Source organism: Anomaloglossus baeobatrachus, chromosome 1 (assembly GCF_048569485.1).
Source record: "Anomaloglossus baeobatrachus isolate aAnoBae1 chromosome 1, aAnoBae1.hap1, whole genome shotgun sequence".
Taxonomy (NCBI): Eukaryota; Metazoa; Chordata; class Amphibia; order Anura; family Aromobatidae; genus Anomaloglossus; species Anomaloglossus baeobatrachus.
Window position 1 is genome coordinate 828333795 of NC_134353.1, and position 20393 is coordinate 828354187.

Genomic DNA, 20393 nt, shown 5'->3' on the forward strand with positions numbered 1-20393 from the left:
TGGCCCTAATCGTACTCGGCTGTCAGCTCATTTTTGCTGCAGAATAAACGCTGCAAAAAAAAGAAACCGAATAAACAAATAATGGAATTACGTTTTTTTTCACTGTTTTACCCCATCTGGAATTGTTGGTCTATTTTTCAGTCTATTAAATGGTAAAAAGATTGGAAGAGAACATAAAACAGCAGAATTGCTTTATTCTTCCATTGATCAATAACAGTTGGTGAATGACTCATCTGTTCTCCGAGATGATTCTATCCAATATATGACTGGTCCTGTAATAAACGAACCTCAGACAGCTACAGCAGGGAAAAGAAAGAACGCAAATATGAAAGACCAGAACTGGGGCCTGTACTGGAGGGGTTAATAAGGATCGGATTCAGCAGTGTGACCAGTATCAGCAGTGTAACTAGTCAATATGACCAGAATCAGCAGTGTGACCAGTATCAGCAGTGTGACTAGTCAGTATGACAATAATCAGCAGTGTGACCAGAATCAGCACTATGACTAGTCAGTATTAGCAGTGTGACTAATCAGTATGACCAGAATCAGAAGTGTGGCCAGTAGCAGCAGTGACCAGTATCAGCAGTGACCAGTATCAGCAGTGTGACGAGTATCAGCAGTGCTCAGTATCAGCAGTGTGACCAGTATCAGCAGTGACCTGTATCAGCAGTGACCTGTATTAGCAGTGACCTGTATCAGCAGTGACCAGTATCAGCAGTGACCAGTATCAGCAGTGTGACCAGTATCAGCAGTGACCTGTATCAGCAGTGACCTGTATTAGCAGGGACCTGTATCAGCAGTGACCTGTATCAGCAGTGACCAGTATCAGCAGTGTGACCAGTATCAGCAGTGTGACCAGTATCAGCAGTGACCAGTATCAGCAGTGACCAGTATCAGCAGTGACCAGTATCAGCAGTGTGACCTGTATCAGCAGTGACCTGTATCAGCAGTGACCTGTATCAGCAGTGACCAGTATCAGCAGTGTGACCAGTATCAGCAGTGTGACCAGTATCAGCAGTGTGACCAGTATCAGCAGTGGCCAGTATCAGCAGTGACCAGTATCAGCAGTGACCAGTATCAGCAGTGTGACCAGTATCAGCAGTGGCCAGTATCAGCAGTGACCAGTATCAGCAGTGACCAGTATCAGCAGTGTGACCAGTATCAGCAGTGACCTGTATCAGCAGTGACCAGAATCAGCAGTGTGACCAGTATCAGCAGTGCTCAGTATCAGCAGTGTGACCAGTATCAGCAGTGACCTGTATCAGCAGTGACCAGAATCAGCAGTGTGACCAGTATCAGCAGTGCTCAGTATCAGCAGTGTGACCAGTATCAGCAGTGACCAGTAGCAGCAGTGACCAGTAGCAGCAGTGACCTGTATCAGCAGTGACCTGTATCAGCAGTGTCCAGTATCAGCAGTGACCTGTATCAGCAGTGACCTGTATCAGCAGTGACCTGTATCAGCAGTGACCTGTATCAGCAGTGACCAGTATCAGCAGTGACCTGTATCAGCAGTGACCTGTATCAGCAGTGACCTGTATCAGCAGTGACCTGTATCAGCACTGCACCGTGTGGCAGCTCCGTCATCACTGTCATGTTTTTCTACTGCTCTCAGGACTCACTGCTCCACACCGAACATGCTTTCCTCAGTGCTTCATTCTCATTGGTACGCTCATCGGTGACGACACTCAGGACTCGTCTCCTATTGGTGGAGGCGCATTCCGAAACTCCACTTGGATGACAGTTCTGTGGGCGCTGCCCGGGGTTCTGAGTGGCTGCAACAGGCTCCGTGCCCGGTGTGTGCAGCTCTGTGCCCGGTGTGTGCAGCTCTGTGCCCGGGAACAGTCCCGCCATGGCCGCACTGGAGTGGTACGCGCACAAGGCCCTGGGGGACGGCGTGTTCTGGATACAAGAGCGGTTTTATGAGTCTGGAAACAGGGCGAATATCTGGCTGCTGCGCGGCTCCCACCAGGACCTGGTCATAGACACCGGACTCGGGCTGCGCAGCCTCCCGGACTACCTGAGCGCTGCTGGGCTGCTCCCGCACGGCAAGGACGGGGGATCCGGGCGCCGGCCGCTCATGGCAGTGGCTACGCACGTTCACTTCGATCACGCCGGTGGTCTGCACCAATTCGAGCAGGTGGCGGTGCACCGGCAGGAGGCGGAGGCGCTGATCCGGGGAGATAACTTCGAGACCGTGACCTGGCTGTCTGACAGCGAAGTGGTGAAGCCCCCGACCCCCGGCTGGAGCGCCAGTCAGTTCAGGGTGCAGCCGGTGACCCCCACCCACATCCTGGAAGATGGTAAACACCAGGGACGGACGGGCGGATGACTGACGGACACTCACTTGCTCGTCAACTAATTTTTTTTCCGGCAGAGAAGTAGCAGCATGATGAGCCATGATGAGCTCTGTTTGTCTCCCACCCTCCCCTCCCGGCTCTCTGTGTCCCGTCCCCCCTGGGCTCTCTGTGTCCAGCCCCCCCCCCCCGGCTCTCTGTGCCCCCCCCTCTGTGCTCTGTGTCCCGTCCCCCCCCCCGGGCTCTCTTTGTCCCCCCCCCCCCGGGCTCTCTTTGTCCCCCCCCCCCCGGGCTCTCTTTGTCCCCCCCCCGGGCTCTCTGTGTCCCCCCCCCCCCCCGGGCTCTCTGTGTCCCCCCCCCGGGCTCTCTGTGTCCCCCCCCCCGGGCTCTCTGTGTCCCCCCCCCCGGGCTCTCTGTGTCCCCCCCCCGGGCTCTCTGTGTCCCCCCCCGGGCTCTCTGTGTCCCGTCCCCCCCCCCCGGGCTCTCTGTGTCCCGTTCCCCCCCCCCCCCGGGCTCTCTGTGTCCCCCCCCCCCCGGGCTCTCTGTGTCCCGTCCCCCCCCCCCCGGGCTCTCTGTGTCCCGTCCCCCCCCCCCCGGGCTCTCTGTGTCCCGTCCCCCCCCCCCCCCGGGCTCTCTGTGTCCCGTCCCCCCCCGGGCTCTCTGTGTCCCGTCCCCCCCCCCCCGGGCTCTCTGTGTCCCGTCCCCCCCCCCCCCCGGGCTCTCTGTGTCCCGTCCCCCCCCCCCCCCCCCCGGGCTCTCTGTGTCCCGTCCCCCCCCCCGGGCTCTCTGTGTCCCGTCCCCCCCCCCCCCGGGCTCTCTGTGTCCCGTCCCCCCCCCCCCCCCCCCGGGCTCTCTGTGTCCCGTCCCCCCCCCCCGGGCTCTCTGTGTCCTGTCCCCCCCCCCGGGCTCTCTGTGTCCCGTCCCCCCCCCGCGGGCTCTCTGTGTCCTGTCCCCCCCCGCGGGCTCTCTGTGTCCTGTCCCCCCCCCCGCGGGCTCTCTGTGTCCTGTCCCCCCCCCCCCCCGCGGGCTCTCTGTGTCCCGTCCCCCCCCCCCCCCCGCGGGCTCTCTGTGTCCCGTCCCCCCCCCCCGCGGGCTCTCTGTGTCCCGTCCCCCCCCCCCCGCGGGCTCTCTGTGTCCCGTCCCCCCCCCCCGCGGGCTCTCTGTGTCCCGTCCCCCCCCCCCGCGGGCTCTCTGTGTCCCGTCCCCCCCCCCCCCCCGCGGGCTCTCTGTGTCCCGTCCCCCCCCCCCGCGGGCTCTCTGTGTCCCGTCCCCCCCCCCCCCCGCGGGCTCTCTGTGTCCCGTCCCCTCCCCCCGGGCTCTCTGTGTCCCGTCCCCTCCCCCCGGGCTCTCTGTGTCCCGTCCCCTCCCCCCGGGCTCTCTGTGTCCCGTCCCCTCCCCTCCCCCCGGGCTCTCTGTGTCCCGTCCCCTCCCCTCCCCCCGGGCTCTCTGTGTCCCGTCCCCTCCCCCCGGGCTCTCTGTGTCCCGTCCCCTCCCCCCGGGCTCTCTGTGTCCCGTCCCCCCCCCCCCCGGGCTCTCTGTGTCCCGTCCCCCCCCCCGGGCTCTCTGTGTCCCGTCCCCCCCCCCCCGGGCTCTCTGTGTCCCGTCCCCCCCCCCCGGGCTCTCTGTGTCCCGTCCCCCCCCCCCCCACCCCCAGGGCTCTCTGTGCTCTGTGTCCCCCCCCGGGGGGCTCTCTGTGCTCTGTGTCCCCCCCCAGGCTCTCTGTGTCCCGCTCCCCCCCGGGCTCTCTGTGTCCTGTCCCCCCCCCCCCCCCCCCCGGCTCTCTGTGTCCTGTCCCCCCCCCCCCCGGGCTCTCTGTGTCCTGTCCCCCCCCCCCCGGGCTCTCTGTGTCCCGTCCCCCCCCCGGTCTCTCTGTGTCCCGCCCCCCCCCCGGGCTCTCTGTGTCCCGTCCCCCCCCCCCGGGCTCTCTGTGTCCCGTTCCCCCCCCCCCCGGGCTCTCTATGTGTCCCGTCCCCCCCCCCCCCGGGCTCTCTGTGTCCCGTCCCCCCCCCCCCGGGCTCTCTGCGTGTCGTCCCGTCCCCCCCCCCGGGCTCTCTGCGTGTCGTCCCGTCCCCCCCCCCCCGGGCTCTCTGCGTGTCGTCCCGTCCCCCACCCCCCCGGGCTCTCTGCGTGTCGTCCCGTCCCCCACCCCCCCGGGCTCTCTGCGTGTCGTCCCGTCCCCCCCCCCCCCGGGCTCTCTGCGTGTCGTCCCGTCCCCCCCCCCCCCGGGCTCTCTACGTGTCGTCCCCCCACCCCCCCGGGCTCTCTACGTGTCGTCCCCCCACCCCCCCCCCCGGGCTCTCTGCGTGTCGTCCCCCCACCCCCCCGGGCTCTCTGCGTGTCGTCCCCCCAAACCTCCCCCCCGCAGGCTCTCTGTGTCCCCCCGGGCCCTCTGTCATACTTCCCCTGGGTTCCCTGTGTAACCCAAACACCCCCCCTTTCCCCCGGCTCTCTGTGTAACAACCCTCCCTTCCCCCCCCCTGGGCTCTCTGTCCCCACCCCCCCCTCAGGTTCTCTCTTTATGCCCCCCCGGGGCCCTCTCTTGTCCCCTCACCCCCCCCTTGGTCTCTCTCACCCCCCTTGGGGTCTCTCTTTCTTTCCCCCCGCGGGCTGCCCCCCCTCCCGTGGGTTGCCCCCACCCTCCCGCGGGCTGTCTCTCCCCCTCCCCCCCGGCGGGCTGTCCCTCCCCCCCCTGCAGGCTGTCCCTCTCCCCCCTTCCCGCGGGCTGTCTCTCTTCCCCACCCCCTCTTTCTCTTTCCCCCTGGGCCCTCCCCCCCTCCCCCCCTCCCCACCCCCTCGTCAGCTCTCTCTCCCCCCCCCCCCCCCCGTCGGCTCTCTCTCTTCCCCCTGTGCGCTCACATACTCGCGGCCAGGTGACCGCCGTTCTTGAGTCTGACACTGGCGAATCCTCGCAGCGCACAGTATGTATTATGCGCTGTCACAGAGTGATACATGGAGGGACTGCAGACTTGTAGATTTAGACCAAACAAATTCTTTAAGTCCTTGGCCCCGATTCCTCTGCACATCTGCTTCCTATTGATCTGAATGGGAGGTGGATGTGCAGTCCCCGGCTGCAGCCACTATCAGAAGATGGAGCAGCTCCGGAACTGAGCATTTCCAGCTGTTTGCTGCCACCACCGGGACCGAGAGCAGCTGATCGGCGGAGGTGTGGGGTGTCTGACCCTGGCTGATCAGACATTGATGACCTATCTTAAGGATAATTATTGTGAATTAATGTAAAAATAGTGGCCAACCCCTTTAAAGGATTTGTCCGGTCTAAATTCACAAGGCTCCAGTCCTTCTATGTATCACTCTGTGACTGCAGACTTGTGAATCCTCACATCACACACACTGCGCTGGGAAGATTCGCTGGTGTCAGACCCGAGAACGGAGGTCACCTGTCCGCAAGTATGTGATGTACAGTTGAAACCAGACGTTTCCATACACTATCTATTATCTAAAAAGACACGTGCAGGATTTTCTCACTATCTGACATTAAATCAAAATAAACCTTTCCCATTTTAGGTCAATTAGGAACCAAAATTATTTATATTTGCCAAATGCCAGAATAATGAGAGAATGTTTTAAGGCATTTTTATTATTTTCTACAGTGTCAAAAGTTTACATACATTTCGTTAGGATTAGGTACCATTCCCTTTATGACTTGAGTCAGATGTTTTGGATATCCTTCCACAAGCTTCTCACAATAGTTGGTAGGAATTAGAGCCCATTCCTCCTGATAGAACTGGTGTAACTCTTTGTAGGTCGCCTTGCTCACAAGCATTCTCTTGAGCTTTTCCCATAAATTTTCAATAGGATTTACATCAGGGTTTTGTGATGGACACTACAAAAAAATTGACTTTGTTATCCTTAAGCCACTTTTTAGCCAGTTTGCAGTATGCTGTGTCATTGTTCATTTGGAATACCCATTTCCGCCCAAGCTTTAAGTTCCTGGCTGATGTCTTGAGATGTTGCTTCAGTATTGCCACATAATCTTCATTTCTCATGATTCCATCTGTTTTGTGAAGTGCATCAGTCCCTCCTGCAGCAAAACAACCCCACAACATGATGCTGCCACTGGGTTTCACAGTTGGGATGTTGTTCTTAGGCTTCAAGGCTTCTCCCTTTTTCCTCCAAACGTAATGATGGTCATTTTGGCAAAACAGTTCAATTTTAGTTTTGTCAGACCACAGGACATGTCTCCAAAAATTAAGGTCTGTGTTCCTGTGTGCATTTGAAAACTTAATCTGGCTTTTTTACGTTTCATTTGGAGTAATGGCTTTTTTCTGGCAGAGTAGCTTTTCAGCCCATGATGATACAGTACTCATTTCACTGTGGATAATGACACAATCTTACCAGCTTCCGCCAGCATCTTCACAAGGTCTTTTGTTTTTCTTCTTGGGTTGATATGGACGTGTCTGACCAAAGCACATTCTTCTCTGGTACACAGAACCCATCTTCCTGAGCGGTATGATGGCTGGACAATCCCATCCTTTTTGTATTTGCATATAATTGTTTGTACAGATGAATGAGGCACCTTCAGGAATCTGGAAATTGCAGCCGAGAATGAACCAGAATTGTGCAAGTCGACAATTCTCTTCCTGAGATTTTGGCTGATTTCTTTTGACTTTGCCATGATGATACACAAAGAAGCAGTGTGTTTCAGGTGTGCATTAAAATACATCCACAGGTGTGTCTCTGATTAACTCAGGTGTTGCAATCAGAAGCTTCCAAAGACATGACATCATCATATGGTCTGTCCCATATTGTTTAAAGGGAACCTGTCATCAGAAATTTAGCTATAAAGCTAAAAGTTTCCCCCTCTGCAGCTCCTGGGCTGCATTCTAGGAAGCTTCCTATAGTTTTTGTGGCCCCTTTTATTCCAAAATAAATACTTTACAAACTTGTACCTTTTCGTATGCAAATTTTTTAAATCTTCCATGGGGGCGGGCTGCCTGATGTATGTTGCTGTCCTCCTGCCGATTTACGCCGCCCCCGAACGCTGAATTTCAAACCTCAGGACGCCGCCCCTGGGCGCCCGTGGTCCCGCGCATGCGCTGTGCTACTGTAGCGGTGCCGTGCACTGTGTGCACGTGTGACCGCTAGTGACACTTTGCGCGGGCACAAGGTTATGGGCGGCGCTGTGAGTGTCATCAGCAAGTGCCGTCCATAACCTCGTGACCGCACTTTCCCCTCTTCCTCCAGCGTTCTGCGCAAACGCTCAATGGCCAGATGACCGGACGTCACCTCCTTCCCATCCTGCTCAGCAGCAGGAAATAGATGGGAGGAGCGGACGGAGCAGTCGGTGCCCACGCAAAAGCGTCACCAGCGGTCACACGTGCACGCAGTGCACAGCACCGCTACAGTAGCACAGCGCATGCGCGGGACCACGGGCGCCCAGGGGCGGCGTCCTGAGGTTTGAAATTCAGCGTTCGGGGGCGGCGTAAATCGGCAGGAGGACAGTAACGTACATCAGGCAGCCCGCCCCCATGGAAGATTTAAGAAATTTGCATACGAATAGGTACAAGTTTGTAAAGTATTTATTTTGGAATAAAAGGGGCCACAAAAACTATAGGAAGCTTCCTAGAATGCAGCCCAGGAGCTGCAGAGGGGGGAACTTTTAGGTTTATAGCTAAATTTCTGATGACAGGTTCACTTTAAAGGCATAATACTCTGTGTATGTAAATGTTTGACTTTGCAGAAAATAATAAAAATGCAAAAAAATATTCTTCCTCTCATTATTTTGGCATTTGGCAAATATAAATAATTTTTGTAATTATCTATTTTAACTATCTAGCAATCTATGTATCTAGCTAGCGATATAGGACAATAACTGATCCGATAAATGGAATCATAGACTATATACCGTATTTTTCAGACTACAAGACGGACTTTTTTCCCCCCTAATGTTGTGGGAAAGTGGGGGGTGCGTCTTATAGTCTAAATGTAGGGCATGGCTGCGGGGAATGAGGGTGCGAGATGTTCCTCGCTCCTGCGGCTTCATACACAGCGATATGTACTGCCGCAGGAACAAGGAACAACATCGTACCTGTCGCTGCAGCGAAATTATGAAAATGACCGACACTACACAGATCACCAATTTTACGACGCTTTTGCGATCGTTTATCAGTGCATCTAGGCTTTACACGTTGCGACGTCATTACTGGCGCCGGATGTGCGTCACTTTCGATTTGACCCCGACGACATTGCAGTAGCAATGTCGCAACGTGCAAAGTACCCCTAAGTGGCCAGCATGTAATCCTACATCTCCCTACACTCCTGTATGGCCGGATACATCTCCCCTTAATACTGTATTTGGACTATAAGACGCACCCTGGTTTTAGGCTGTGTCTGCACTTTGCGTTTTCAGCTGCTTTTCAGCAGCGTTTTGAACTGCAGCGTTTTCATGCCAAAATCCATGGGTTTTTATTTTCCAGCCAAGCCTATGAGATATATGGATTTCTTGTCCGCACTTTGCTGTTCAAAACACTGCGGTTTAATTTGCATAAATTTGGACAAAAACTCTGCGTTCAAAGAAGCAGCATGTCAATTGTTTTTGCCATTTGGGGTGCGTTTTCCTAACATTGAAGTCAATGAGAAGTTGTAAAAATCAAGAAACATCAAAATTCCAGCGTTTTACCTGCTTTTTAGCTGCAGAAAACATGCGTTTTGGACTACATAAACGCATGCTTTTCTGATCTCAAAATAATGGAATAATATGTCCCTTTACACACACACATAGTCCAACAATTAAATTAATGAAAAATATTAATTTATTGCTATTTTAGCGATAAATAGTATAAACCACTATAATTATATGAAATATAACTATTTTCGTTATGATTTCAATAATTTTGTGTTCTTTTTTTTTTTCATTGTGTTTCACTGTTTAAACTTAATTTGCAGTGTCTTTATGTTCAAAACGCATCTGTCTAAACGCAATGGAAAAGCATGTAAAAAGCGCTAAAAATGCAGCAAAAATGCATATTTACCGCGATTCTGTGCTCAAAAGCAACTTTGGCAAAAAACATTTCTGCCAAAGGATGCGTTTAGAACTGCAACTAGGATGACGCAAAGTGCAGACATAGCCTTAGAGAGCGAAAATAGGAAAATAAAATTTTAAGCAAAAAATGTGGTCATAACGCACTGTTATGGGAGTAATGTCCCCAAATTCTCTACTAAGGTACCCCATCCTGGTAATGATCCTCCTGCTGTGTGTGTATGTGTATGTGTGTGTGTGTGTGTGTGTGTTATATAATATATATATATGTCCCTCATCCTGATATAGCCCCCATCTTGCTATGTACTGCCATCCTGGTATGTGCTCCCATCCTGCTTTATACCCCATCCTCGCATATGGCCGCATCATGCTATATACCCCATGCTGGTGTATAGCCGCATCCTGTGGCACACAAAAAAAAAAAAACGTTTAATCTCACCTTTCCTCGCTCCACGCAGCATCGCTCCTCCTCCCATCTGTGTCAGCAGCAGCGTCGCTGACCTGTGTGGAGCCGGCCACGATCCCTGCAGCATCGCAATGTCACAGCGATGACGTCAGACAGACAAGAGGACGAGCGATGCTGCAGGGATCGTTGTCGGTGAGTATACTGATTCACTGCACCCCGCGCTGATGATGGTGCGCGGGGGGCAGTGAATACAGCTGCACATGATCACTCCAGGCTGTAGTTACCAGAGGTGATCATGCTAGCTAGCTGTTTAGTATGTGCGCATCCCCCGCCCATCATCCCGCCCACCTGTCAGCGCTGGCTTCAGCGCTGAGAAATGATGGGCGGGAAAATGCAGCGCATATGAAATGAGCAGGCCCACGTGGTCACGACAGACTCATGCCCCCAATGACCCGTGCCACTGCAACACCCTCATTCCCCGCAGCCATGCCCTTTATTCAGACTATAAGACGCACCCCCCACTTTCCCCCAACATTTGAGGGAAAAAAAGTGCATCTTATAGTTTGAAAAATACGGTATATCAGTTGCCACTAGTTTGGGAAGTTGAGACCACCCCATTAAGTGAAAGGACAAGCTGTAACGTGGTGGATTGCGGTAAGTTTATACATTTTAGTCATCCATATAACTTGTACGGATCAGTTTGTGAGAAATAAGACAAGATGTTCCAGCTGAGTGTAACCTAAACCGTTCTCATTGATCTTTTGAGGAAAGCACATACAGATCCTGTAGATATTACAGTCTCCACTGTGACTGCACGGCGGAAGCATTTACTTGTTATCATCGATTTACCATAATACAAATAGAGGTGGTCACCCCTTTTAGCGGCCCGCTCAGAAAGCAGCTCTTAAGTGCATGGCAGACACGTAAAAGTAATGCGCCGTGTGCTCTCACATCTCTGGGAGTAGCGGCTTATTTCTCATATAATTTTGTTCACACTGACATAATCATGGAAAAGTAATCATACATTATGTATGTGATGATATGCGGAGCTGTGCATATTAGATCATGGCCCATAATTATTTGCAAGTTTTGGAAGGATGATCTCAGGGTTTCCTGGAAGTAGTGCTTGTAGCTCCTTCACCGGGGACCACTTATCGGTCACTGTACAGCCCGGCAGGAATACCCCCGTGTGTCATTAAAGTTTAGGAAAATATAATTACACATCTACTACAGTTATGTTGGGGAAATACGGCATAGAGAAACATTTGTTCTAATGGGTTACTGTGAATATTATTAGTTTAGTTTGGCGCAGCCACAGAGTGCTAGAGGCAGATGTCTGCTCTATATACACTGCCTTGAAAAAGGATTCATACACCATGAATTTTCACATTACACCCAGAAACTTAAATGAATTTTATTTGGATTTTATGTGATATACCAACACAAAGAAGCAAGTGTTTCTTAGGCATAAAGGAAATGGTAATTGGTTTTCTAGATATTTTAGAAATATAAATCTGAAAATGGTGGCGTTCATTTGTATTCAGCCCCTCTAAGTCAATACTATGTAGGACCACTAGTCCCTGCAATTATTGCTGCAAGTTTGGGATACGTCTCTTCCAGCTTTGTACATCTAGAGACTGAAATTTTTGCCCATTCTTCTTTGCAGAATATCTCTAGTTCAATGACATTGGATGGAGGCATCTGTGAACAGCAATGTTCAATTATTAACAAAGATTCTCAATGGGATTTAGATCTGGACTGGTTTATTGACGCACATGAATATGCTTTGATCTGTACCATTACATTGTCGCACTGGTAAGATGATGACACCACCATGTGTGTCGGTGGGGATGGTGTTTTCAGGGTGATGTTTGGCATTAGTTTTCTGCACATAGCGTTATGCATTTAGCCCAAAAAGTTCTACTTTGGTCTAATCTGACCTCAGCACCTTCTTCCACATGATAGCTGTGTCCCCTACATGGCCATAGGTGGAAGAAGGTGCCCTGGTCAACCTCTGGTTAGCCCCTAAGGGACTCATTCGTGTCTTTGTATCAAAACTACATTTCAGTCAGCAGAGGAAGATATGACTTGTTCATGTACTTATCTCTGCGAATAACACATGGCATTAAAAGTAACCTGAGAGGAGATCAATGCTGGCCAAGCTACGAGCAGGATTATCTGGCTGCGCTCTTGTAGCCATGTATGTATTACTTTGATACTTCATTGTTGCACCTAAGGCCCGTGTCACACGTCAGTGAAAAACACAGACGTTCTTCACTGACGTGTAAAACATGCACATGTCCCTCCGTGTTCCATGATTAGGTTGTCTATGTGCAATCCAGGCTCCGTTCTCCGTGGTCCGTGATTGCACTTAGCAATCAACTCACCTGTGCCCGCACCCGCTCTCCTGCTGAAGAGTCCCGCGGTGCAGCATCCGGCCGGCGCTGACCCCCGCAGCAGCTGCTTCCGGGTCGGCTGTGTTGTGCATTCATGAATATGCACGACAGTAATGAGCCGGCTCAGAAGCAGCAGGCAGCACAGGCTGCACAGAGCGTCGCTGGAGAAGGGGAGTATAAAATTATTTTTATTTTATATGCACGTTTTTTTTCTGGCACGTGTTTCACGGATCTCACCATAGTGTGGTCTGTGGGACATCAGTGATGCCAGAAAAAAACGGACATGTCTCCGTGCGGCAATCACGGACCTGCAGGTTGGTTCCTGCGTTATTTTTATCATTATCTATGTCAAAAACCGCAGGTACCTGTGGAAAACAAGTGACATGCTCATTCTTTTTGCTGCAAAAATTCTGCAGCAAAACCTAGAGGTAAAAAAACGCAGTGTGCGCACAGCATTTTTTTTCCCCCCATAGGTTTTGCTGGGGAAGAACTGCAGCAAGGTTAGGAATAAAAAACGCACCTTTTCTGCCACGAAAATTGCGGCAAATACCGCAGTGTGCACACAGGGCCTTAGGAAGAAATGCAGCGATAATTATCTGCACATCTGGATTACATTTATCTAACACCATAACTGAGGCAAAACTGCAAGTGAAGGCGGCCTCACACATCCTTGTATGTCGGACCCCGGTCGTGGACCTCCTGTCGTGAATTCCGCAGCCTGATATATGCCTATGAGGCCGGTGAGGATGGGTCAGGAGACTCGCACTGGTTCTTCCATCACTGTCCGTATTTGGCCTAAGTAATACAATTTTAGTTCAATCTGAGGAAACAGGACATTTAGATTTCAATATGTTTTCAATGTGAATTTTATGTGTTTTCACCTCATAAATGTTCACAAAAATGATATAAAAACACGCAGTGTTTTTCATCTAAACACAACATGGCACTTTGCTCCTACAGCTTCCAGCTGGGATGTAGTTATATAATCTTGTCCTCCTCATCATACGATGTTAGGGGCGGATCCTCATCTTGGGTATTTATTTTCTACATTTCTTATGCTGATTCCTGCTGCTGAGAATGGAGATGAGGCCACATGATCAGCAATTTTCTAAATATCCTTAGACATGTATAGAAAGCTGCTCCTATCTCTCCATGTACGGTGGCCCAATACATGGAGGTCTCAGGGACTGGATAAATCTCATGACGATAAATAATAACCCAACAGTAGTGACCAGCTTCAGATGTAGCTTTGTACAGTAATGATTTATAGTCTGGCAGATTGGACGCCGAGCTCTTACCTCCACGTGTTTTATTTTTCAGGAGACATCATCAGCCTTGGTGACAGACAGCTGACAGTGATGCATATGCCGGGACACTCACGTGGCAGTATCTGCTTACATGATCGGGATCGTAAGATCCTGTTCACTGGTGACGTGGCCTACGATGGATCCATGATAGACTGGCTTCCTTACAGTAACATCCCGGAGTACATCAGATCCTGTGAATGTCTCAAAGATTTGGTGGACAGAGGTCAGGTAGACAAAGTGCTCCCTGGGCATTACAACACATTTGGGGCAGAGAGACTTCATCGTTTAGCCTCCAATTATATATCAAATGCTGGAGTTTGCCACAAAGTGTCGACCTATGCGGTGCGCTCTTTTGCTGGATTGGCCCTACGTGTATCTAACTCCAGGAGGACAACTTAGAGCTTCAGCAATGCCAGGAATAAATGGACGTCTATGCAAACATCCGAAACCAAACAAGATACCCCGGCTTTCAATATGTCGATGCCTTTATTACTTCCCACATTAGCTTCTATTATTATCCAGGTGGGAAGTACATATTCTATTACTGAATGTGGGTTTAGATTGCAAAATGGATTTATGGCCAAAATCAGATGAAAATATTTATTTTTGGAAATTTTGTGCAGGTTCAATCGATTGAACACTAAGGGTCAGTTTACATGTAACAGAATAGCTGGGGAATTTCTGGCTGCTTTTTCTTACAGAAAATAAGGTTCAGAATGCGATGGATGCAATTTTAATAAGTCTCATCATAGGATGCAAACATTTTCAGTGACGAAAAGGACCCATTTTGGGAAATTCTAAATTCACAGCAGATGAAATAATGTTACTGATATGTCAGACTGGCTCCGTTATTGCACCGAGTGTTACAGAGGAAACTTGGCCGAGGATGATACAACTAGACTAGTCCTAGAGGCAGGTCCCCAGCGGCTTCTCTCCGCACTGCTCTACATGACAGACAGGGCTCTTCCTCTGTGTGTAGGGAGACCTCAGTCTGAGGGATCGGGAGGGGAGGAGCCGCTGGGAACCTGCTTTGTACTACTCATTCTAGCATAGTCCGCAGCCAGGTTTTCAACCAAAGCTGCAGTGCTGGAGGTAGGCTCTGCTTCATGATGCCATGGTTCGGGCAGCATGGATCAGCAGACAGGTTCCCTTTAAGTTCACTCGGGAAATCAAAAAACACAAGCCAAATTTTTGTACATTCTGCTACAAGATCTGCAAATACGAAAATAAACAACAGCAGGATACTCAAACCTTATAATAACAGGAATCACTACGCTTACTTTCCCTGGTGCTTCTGTGGCAGCGCTTCCTGGTCCCTGCACTCTGTACATCTGATGACATGGCATCACATAGAAACGCTGCAGCCAATCACAGGAGGTTGTCCCTTGAGTATGGGTGCACGGAGACTGGTGTTAGCCCCCTGTTGCTTCCATGTTAACTATAGTTGGATTTTTATTCAAGCAGTAATAATGGCCCAATTTGGTGTGGATTTTCCCATATCGCCTTCATGTTTTCCAAGAAATCCAGTACGTGTGAACATACCCTTACTGACATGGAAGGTAGTGAAATGCGTGATTTAAATACAACATTTTGATATAAATATCATGGAAATAATTGGAAGTAGAGTTAGGCCGGGATTATTATTGTCACCCAGGATGGAACAAAAGCTGTCAGTGTCTGATCGGAAAGTATAACAGCACAGCCAGGTTCAGGCATCGCTCCACATCTGGGCCTCATTGGTTGGACCAGGGGAGCGACACTGTGCCCTCTCTAGTTGCACTGCTCCATTCACCCCAGGCTCCTTTGTACCAAACATTTACTGAAGATTATAGTTCTGATATGATATATTATTTAGTGAAGCAAAGTACAAAACAAAAAAATATCACATCATCCAATAAGGGTGGGATGCACGGACAATGACCACAGTCCGGCTCCTGGGGAAAATGATTAGTTAGACGGCAGAAAGACATCCAGTTACCGCAAAGGAGTGTTAAAACATTATTTGTTACTAATAAAATACCAATAGCTATGTGTAAGAGCCCTAGTGCTCGAAATGCATAGGAGAATGTCTTTCTGCCTTCTACCAGATCAAAGTGCAAAAGCCATAAAAAATCCAAACTGTACCTTGAGTACAAGAATTCTCAGTGTGTCCATGCCTGATTTACATGTCAGCATTAGTCGTCCATGTGCTGTCAGTCTTCTGTCAAGTTTTTTGCTGACTACAGATAGAACTCATCGATTTATGGGTCAGTAAAAAGCTCTGGACCGCACACAGCGAAAAGCTCTGGACCGCACATAGCGAAAAGCTCTGGACCGCACACAGCGTAAAGCTCTGGAACGCACACAGCGAAAAGCTCTGGACCGCACACAGCGAAAAGCTCTGGACCGCACACAGCGAAAAGCTCCAGACCGCACACAGCGAAAAGCTCTGGACCGCACATAGCGAAAAGCTCCAGACCGCACACAGCGAAAAGCTCTGGACCGCACACAGCAAAAAGCTCTGGACCGCACACAGCGAAAAGCTCCGGACCCCACACAGTGAAAAGCTCCGGACCGCGCATAGCGAAAAGCTCCGGACCGCACACAGCTGGCTTCCAATTGCTGTCTTTTACTGACTGCAAGAAGAAGCTCCTTTGCTTTATTTTTGCATAGAGGAAAACCTTATGACACATGGATGGTAAAAATGGACAGATGACCATGGATGAATGAAAAACAATCCAGAACATGACGATGAGAAATGGTCTATTCCTGTGCAGAGACAAAACAAACACGGATGTGTAAGGTCTCATTCAGAGTTTCATCAGAGTTTGGTCAATGTGTCAGTTTTTACCATCAAAGTTTGGTCAGAGGTTCATCAATTTTTGAATGAAAAAAATTAGATAAAGGTTTCCAAAACGTCTCCTATCAAACAGTCTGCGAAAACTGGAGAGCACATGGATGTCAACAGAATACTGTTCGACTTTCTCACGGACCCATAGAATTGCATCGGAGAGTTATTACCCAAGAGTTGGAATAAGAAAATTACTGTGGACCACTTGGTCCAAAGAAAAAAAAAATGAGACATGTGAACAGCTCCATAGTCTATAATTGGTACAAGTTCTAGCCATGAAAAATACAGACAGAACCCATACTCTAAAAATGACATCTGAATGAGCCCTGAGGCCTAAAACAGAGCAGTTGGTGCAGTGTTGGCAGTTTTTGGGCACCACACAGGGATGGATACAATTGTTGAGGAGACTTCCTTTATTAAACTTTTCCTTACCATTGGATCCTGTGTTTTGCTAAAAGAAAACATGAAAAACTGTGCCAGCAAATGTATTTATGAATCCATCCTAATAATAATCCTATATCTGGGGCATGAAGGGTGCAGAACCTGCCCAGCCTGTGACCGGCACCGTGTACCTGGCTGATGTACCATGAGTGACCAGAGATCCGGAAAATGTGCAGAATACTTTGTTTAAAAGAATGTGTAACATGAGCAAATATGTCAGAGAAGAGCAGGGAGAACAATCTGATGGCTCCACGGGCCGTCATCACTATTTGCTTCTAGCTGAAGGAAAAAATATATCGCTGTGAGAAGTAACGAGGGGAGGTTGTGTGGTCTGGTGGCAGATCTTTTTGTATTACATGCCAGTCTGTTGGCCTCCATGTGGTGAATGGGGCGCACCTCAAGACCAGGAAAGAGGCCTAAAGTAATCTGCTTAAAGACGAACGGTCACTAGGTCAAACGTCAACACATTTTACTCTTATTTTATTCCTGCTGCTCTCCACAGCTTTTAGGTTTTTTTTAATTTTTTTTTTAAACCTCCATATGTTTGTAGTGATATAGACCTTATATTTAGTGTGAATTTTTATAATCTTTAAAGAGGGTAATTACCCTGTGCAGCCTAAAATCACGCACCCAGAAAATCCTGTGTGCCACACCTTGGTAAAGGCCGTAATAATTGAAACTAAAAAGCAAAAAACAAACACCAGAATACTCAGAGGAGCAACGGGAATGAAATAAGGGCATAATCTGACCACTTGACCCCGTAACGTGACTTGATCAATGGCAGAATGCACTTTCTCTTATAGAGCTTAAAGGGGAACTCAAATTTAGCTTTGAGCTATGGTGACAAATAGTGAGACGCAAAATAAGCCAGAAGTTTATTATTTAGCTATATTATAAAATGCCGTTCGCAGATTGCCTGCAGCGGACACTGATTCCTACCATATCAGTATGCAATATAAATACATAATTATTCTAGAATAATTGTCCCCACTCCCATAATTACAATGCTATCAGAACAACATAACATCTAGTTACCGACAGAATGTAGCAAATAAGAAAAGATGCAACTAGAGGGTTCATCACGTACATGACAACCGTAGAAAGTCTCATCTCTGTCCTGTAGGGAGGAGTAGGATCGGCCGCATCCATAGTAGAGGAGGAGTAGGATCGGCCGTATCCATAGTGGGGGAGGAGTAGGATCGGCCATATCCATGGTGATGGAGGAGTAGGATCGACCGTATCCATGGTAGGGGAGGAGTAGGATCAGCCGTACCTATAGTGGGGGAGGAGTAGGTTCGGCCGTACCTATAGTGAGGGAGGAGTAAGATAGGCCGTATCCATAGTGGGGGAGGAGTAGGATTGGCCGTATCCATAGTAGAGGAGTAGGATCGGAAGTGTCCATATTATTATATGTCCTTGTCAGTGTTTCCTGCAGCGCCTCTTTACTGCCACCCAGTGGCCAAAATGATAGTACCCGCAAGCCTGTGTGCAGCATAATGGTGTGCAATGTATGCAAAGTAGTGCAATTGTGCAAACGTCTAAATTGTTTATTTAAAAATGTTTTATATTAATCAAAGTAATCTACATATTTATATACAATATATATATTCTTCAAATTATAAAGTGTGAAATTTACTGTGAGGTAAAATTATTTTTGGAGCATATACAGTAATACAATGCTTATAAGTAATAGATAGAATTAGCAGCCGTGCACTACACATTATGTATGCCGGTACATGATCCTATGAATGTATTTTATACAGGTACAGAGAGCAACATTACAATGATATGATGTGCAGTCATAATTTCTAATGCATTTATTGTTTTGCTAAAATATTCATCGCTATATATGCAAATAAAATGCTGTGACTCAAATCTTGTATGTTTGTATTAATTTAAATGTCTTTTATTGGATAATATTTCCTATAATTGCTCGTATGTACATTCTACCCATTAGGCTTCTTTCACACGTCAGTGAAAAACACACACGGTTTTCACCGACGTGATAAAGGTACGTATGGCCTTCCGTGTGCCGGGAATTCGGCATACGTGTGATCTCCATGTGCTATTCGTGATAATACACGGAGATCAGGCACTTATACTCACCTGTCCATGCTCCTCCTCTCTGTGGTGCTGAAGTCTCTTGCGATGCTGTGTCCGGCCGCTGCTGCCTCCACGCTGCAGCTACTTCCGGGTCGGCTGTGCAGTGCATATGTATGAGAATAATTAGCCAGCCTGGAAGCAGAGACAGCAGCGGCAGCAGACAGCATCGCTGGAGACGGGTAAGTTTAAAAAGCTTTTTATTTTAAATGTACGTGGCTTTTCTGGTACGTGTTTCATGGATAACACCACTGTGTGGTCCGTGGGACATCAGTGATGCCAGAAAAAATGGACTTGTCTCTGTGCGGAGCACATGGACACGCGTGTGCGCTGCGATGCAAACACGTCAGGGAAATATCACTAATGTGTGCGTAGACCCATTGATTTTAATGAGCCTGCATATGTCCGTGATTCTGGTACATATAAAACAGCAACATACGTACCAGAATCACTGACATGTGAAGGGGGCCTTATTCGGTGTTTCCCAGGTTCTCCTAGTCAGGCCTTATTCAGACATTTGTATTTTCTTTCTTTTTTTTGCATGCACATAAAAGACATAATGATCTCCAAAAGATGCTGGATCAGCATTTCATCACCGTTTCTGCCTCTACCATCAGATATTTTCTCAATGTTAGAAACAGATGGAGTCCTTGTTCTTTCCATGATTTTCTTGGACCCATAGACTTGTAAGAAACATTTTTCTGTTGGAGAACAGATTGCACGGACCCAAGTCTGTATCTTGCTGCCTGCCACGTGCACTAATTGCAGAAGTGACTATAATTGATACACATTCTGTTAGACCACGTACATGAAAATCAGACGTTTGAATCGGTTCTCGGGTCAATTTAATGTAATTTTTGTTTGTACAGTTTTTATAATTCTTGTTGCCTCAGTTTGTATGAATCATTGTTGAACCGTATGGATGCAGTCCTTCAAGCTCATGGAAGTCACACAAAATATGAAATATGGCTGTAATAGCACCACAACTTCATTCACCAATGTTATGCCACATATCTTTGTGTTAGAAGTTAATTATTTGTTTGAATTTCACATTACTTTCTGTGGGCTTTTTACTTTTATCTTGCCAAAATCTGATGTTTCTGTCTTCATTAAATGATCAATATTTCAGCTTTGCAGCAACTTTATTTTCATAACCTAAACCAAATTTGGGAGGGTTTCAGCTTTCAAAAGGGTAATTTATAACAGAGAACAATAGAGAAGGGGTTTTATGCCGCGCTGTTCATCAGGAAGGAGGACAAAGAGATGGTCAATGTTCCTTTATTGTAGCTTGTTGTCTACGCGTTTCAGGAGCTCTGCTCCCTTCATCAGGACATACAGTACAAAAAAAACATATCTGCAGTTGATCCTAGGATCCCAGCATATATACAACCCAGAAAAAAGAAAAAAATGTCAAGCCACACCCCCAAAATAAAAAAATTGGCGGGTAGGAATGACGCATGTAACAGCACACACATTTACATGTATAAAAGGCAAAGAAAAGAGGGGAAAACAATAGATAATGGTATAAAAATATGTTATAAAATATTCATGCAAAAAAATGTTTTATTATCCACAATTAAAAAATTCTAAAAATCAGGACTCATGGGTTAAAAAACAAGTGT

At 48.6% G+C, this 20393-nt stretch overlaps 1 protein-coding gene across 1 annotated transcript; it reads left to right on the forward strand.

Annotated features, from left to right (window-relative positions):
• Positions 1–1723: 1723 nt before the first annotated feature.
• Positions 1724–19867, forward strand: MBLAC2 (metallo-beta-lactamase domain containing 2). Its single transcript, XM_075325108.1, has 2 exons — positions 1724–2300; positions 13414–19867. The coding sequence occupies exons 1-2, from the start codon at positions 1850–1852 to the stop codon at positions 13797–13799; spliced, it is 837 nt and encodes a 278-aa protein (XP_075181223.1). The 5' UTR covers positions 1724–1849; the 3' UTR covers positions 13800–19867.
• The last annotated feature ends 526 nt before the right edge of the window (positions 19868–20393 follow it).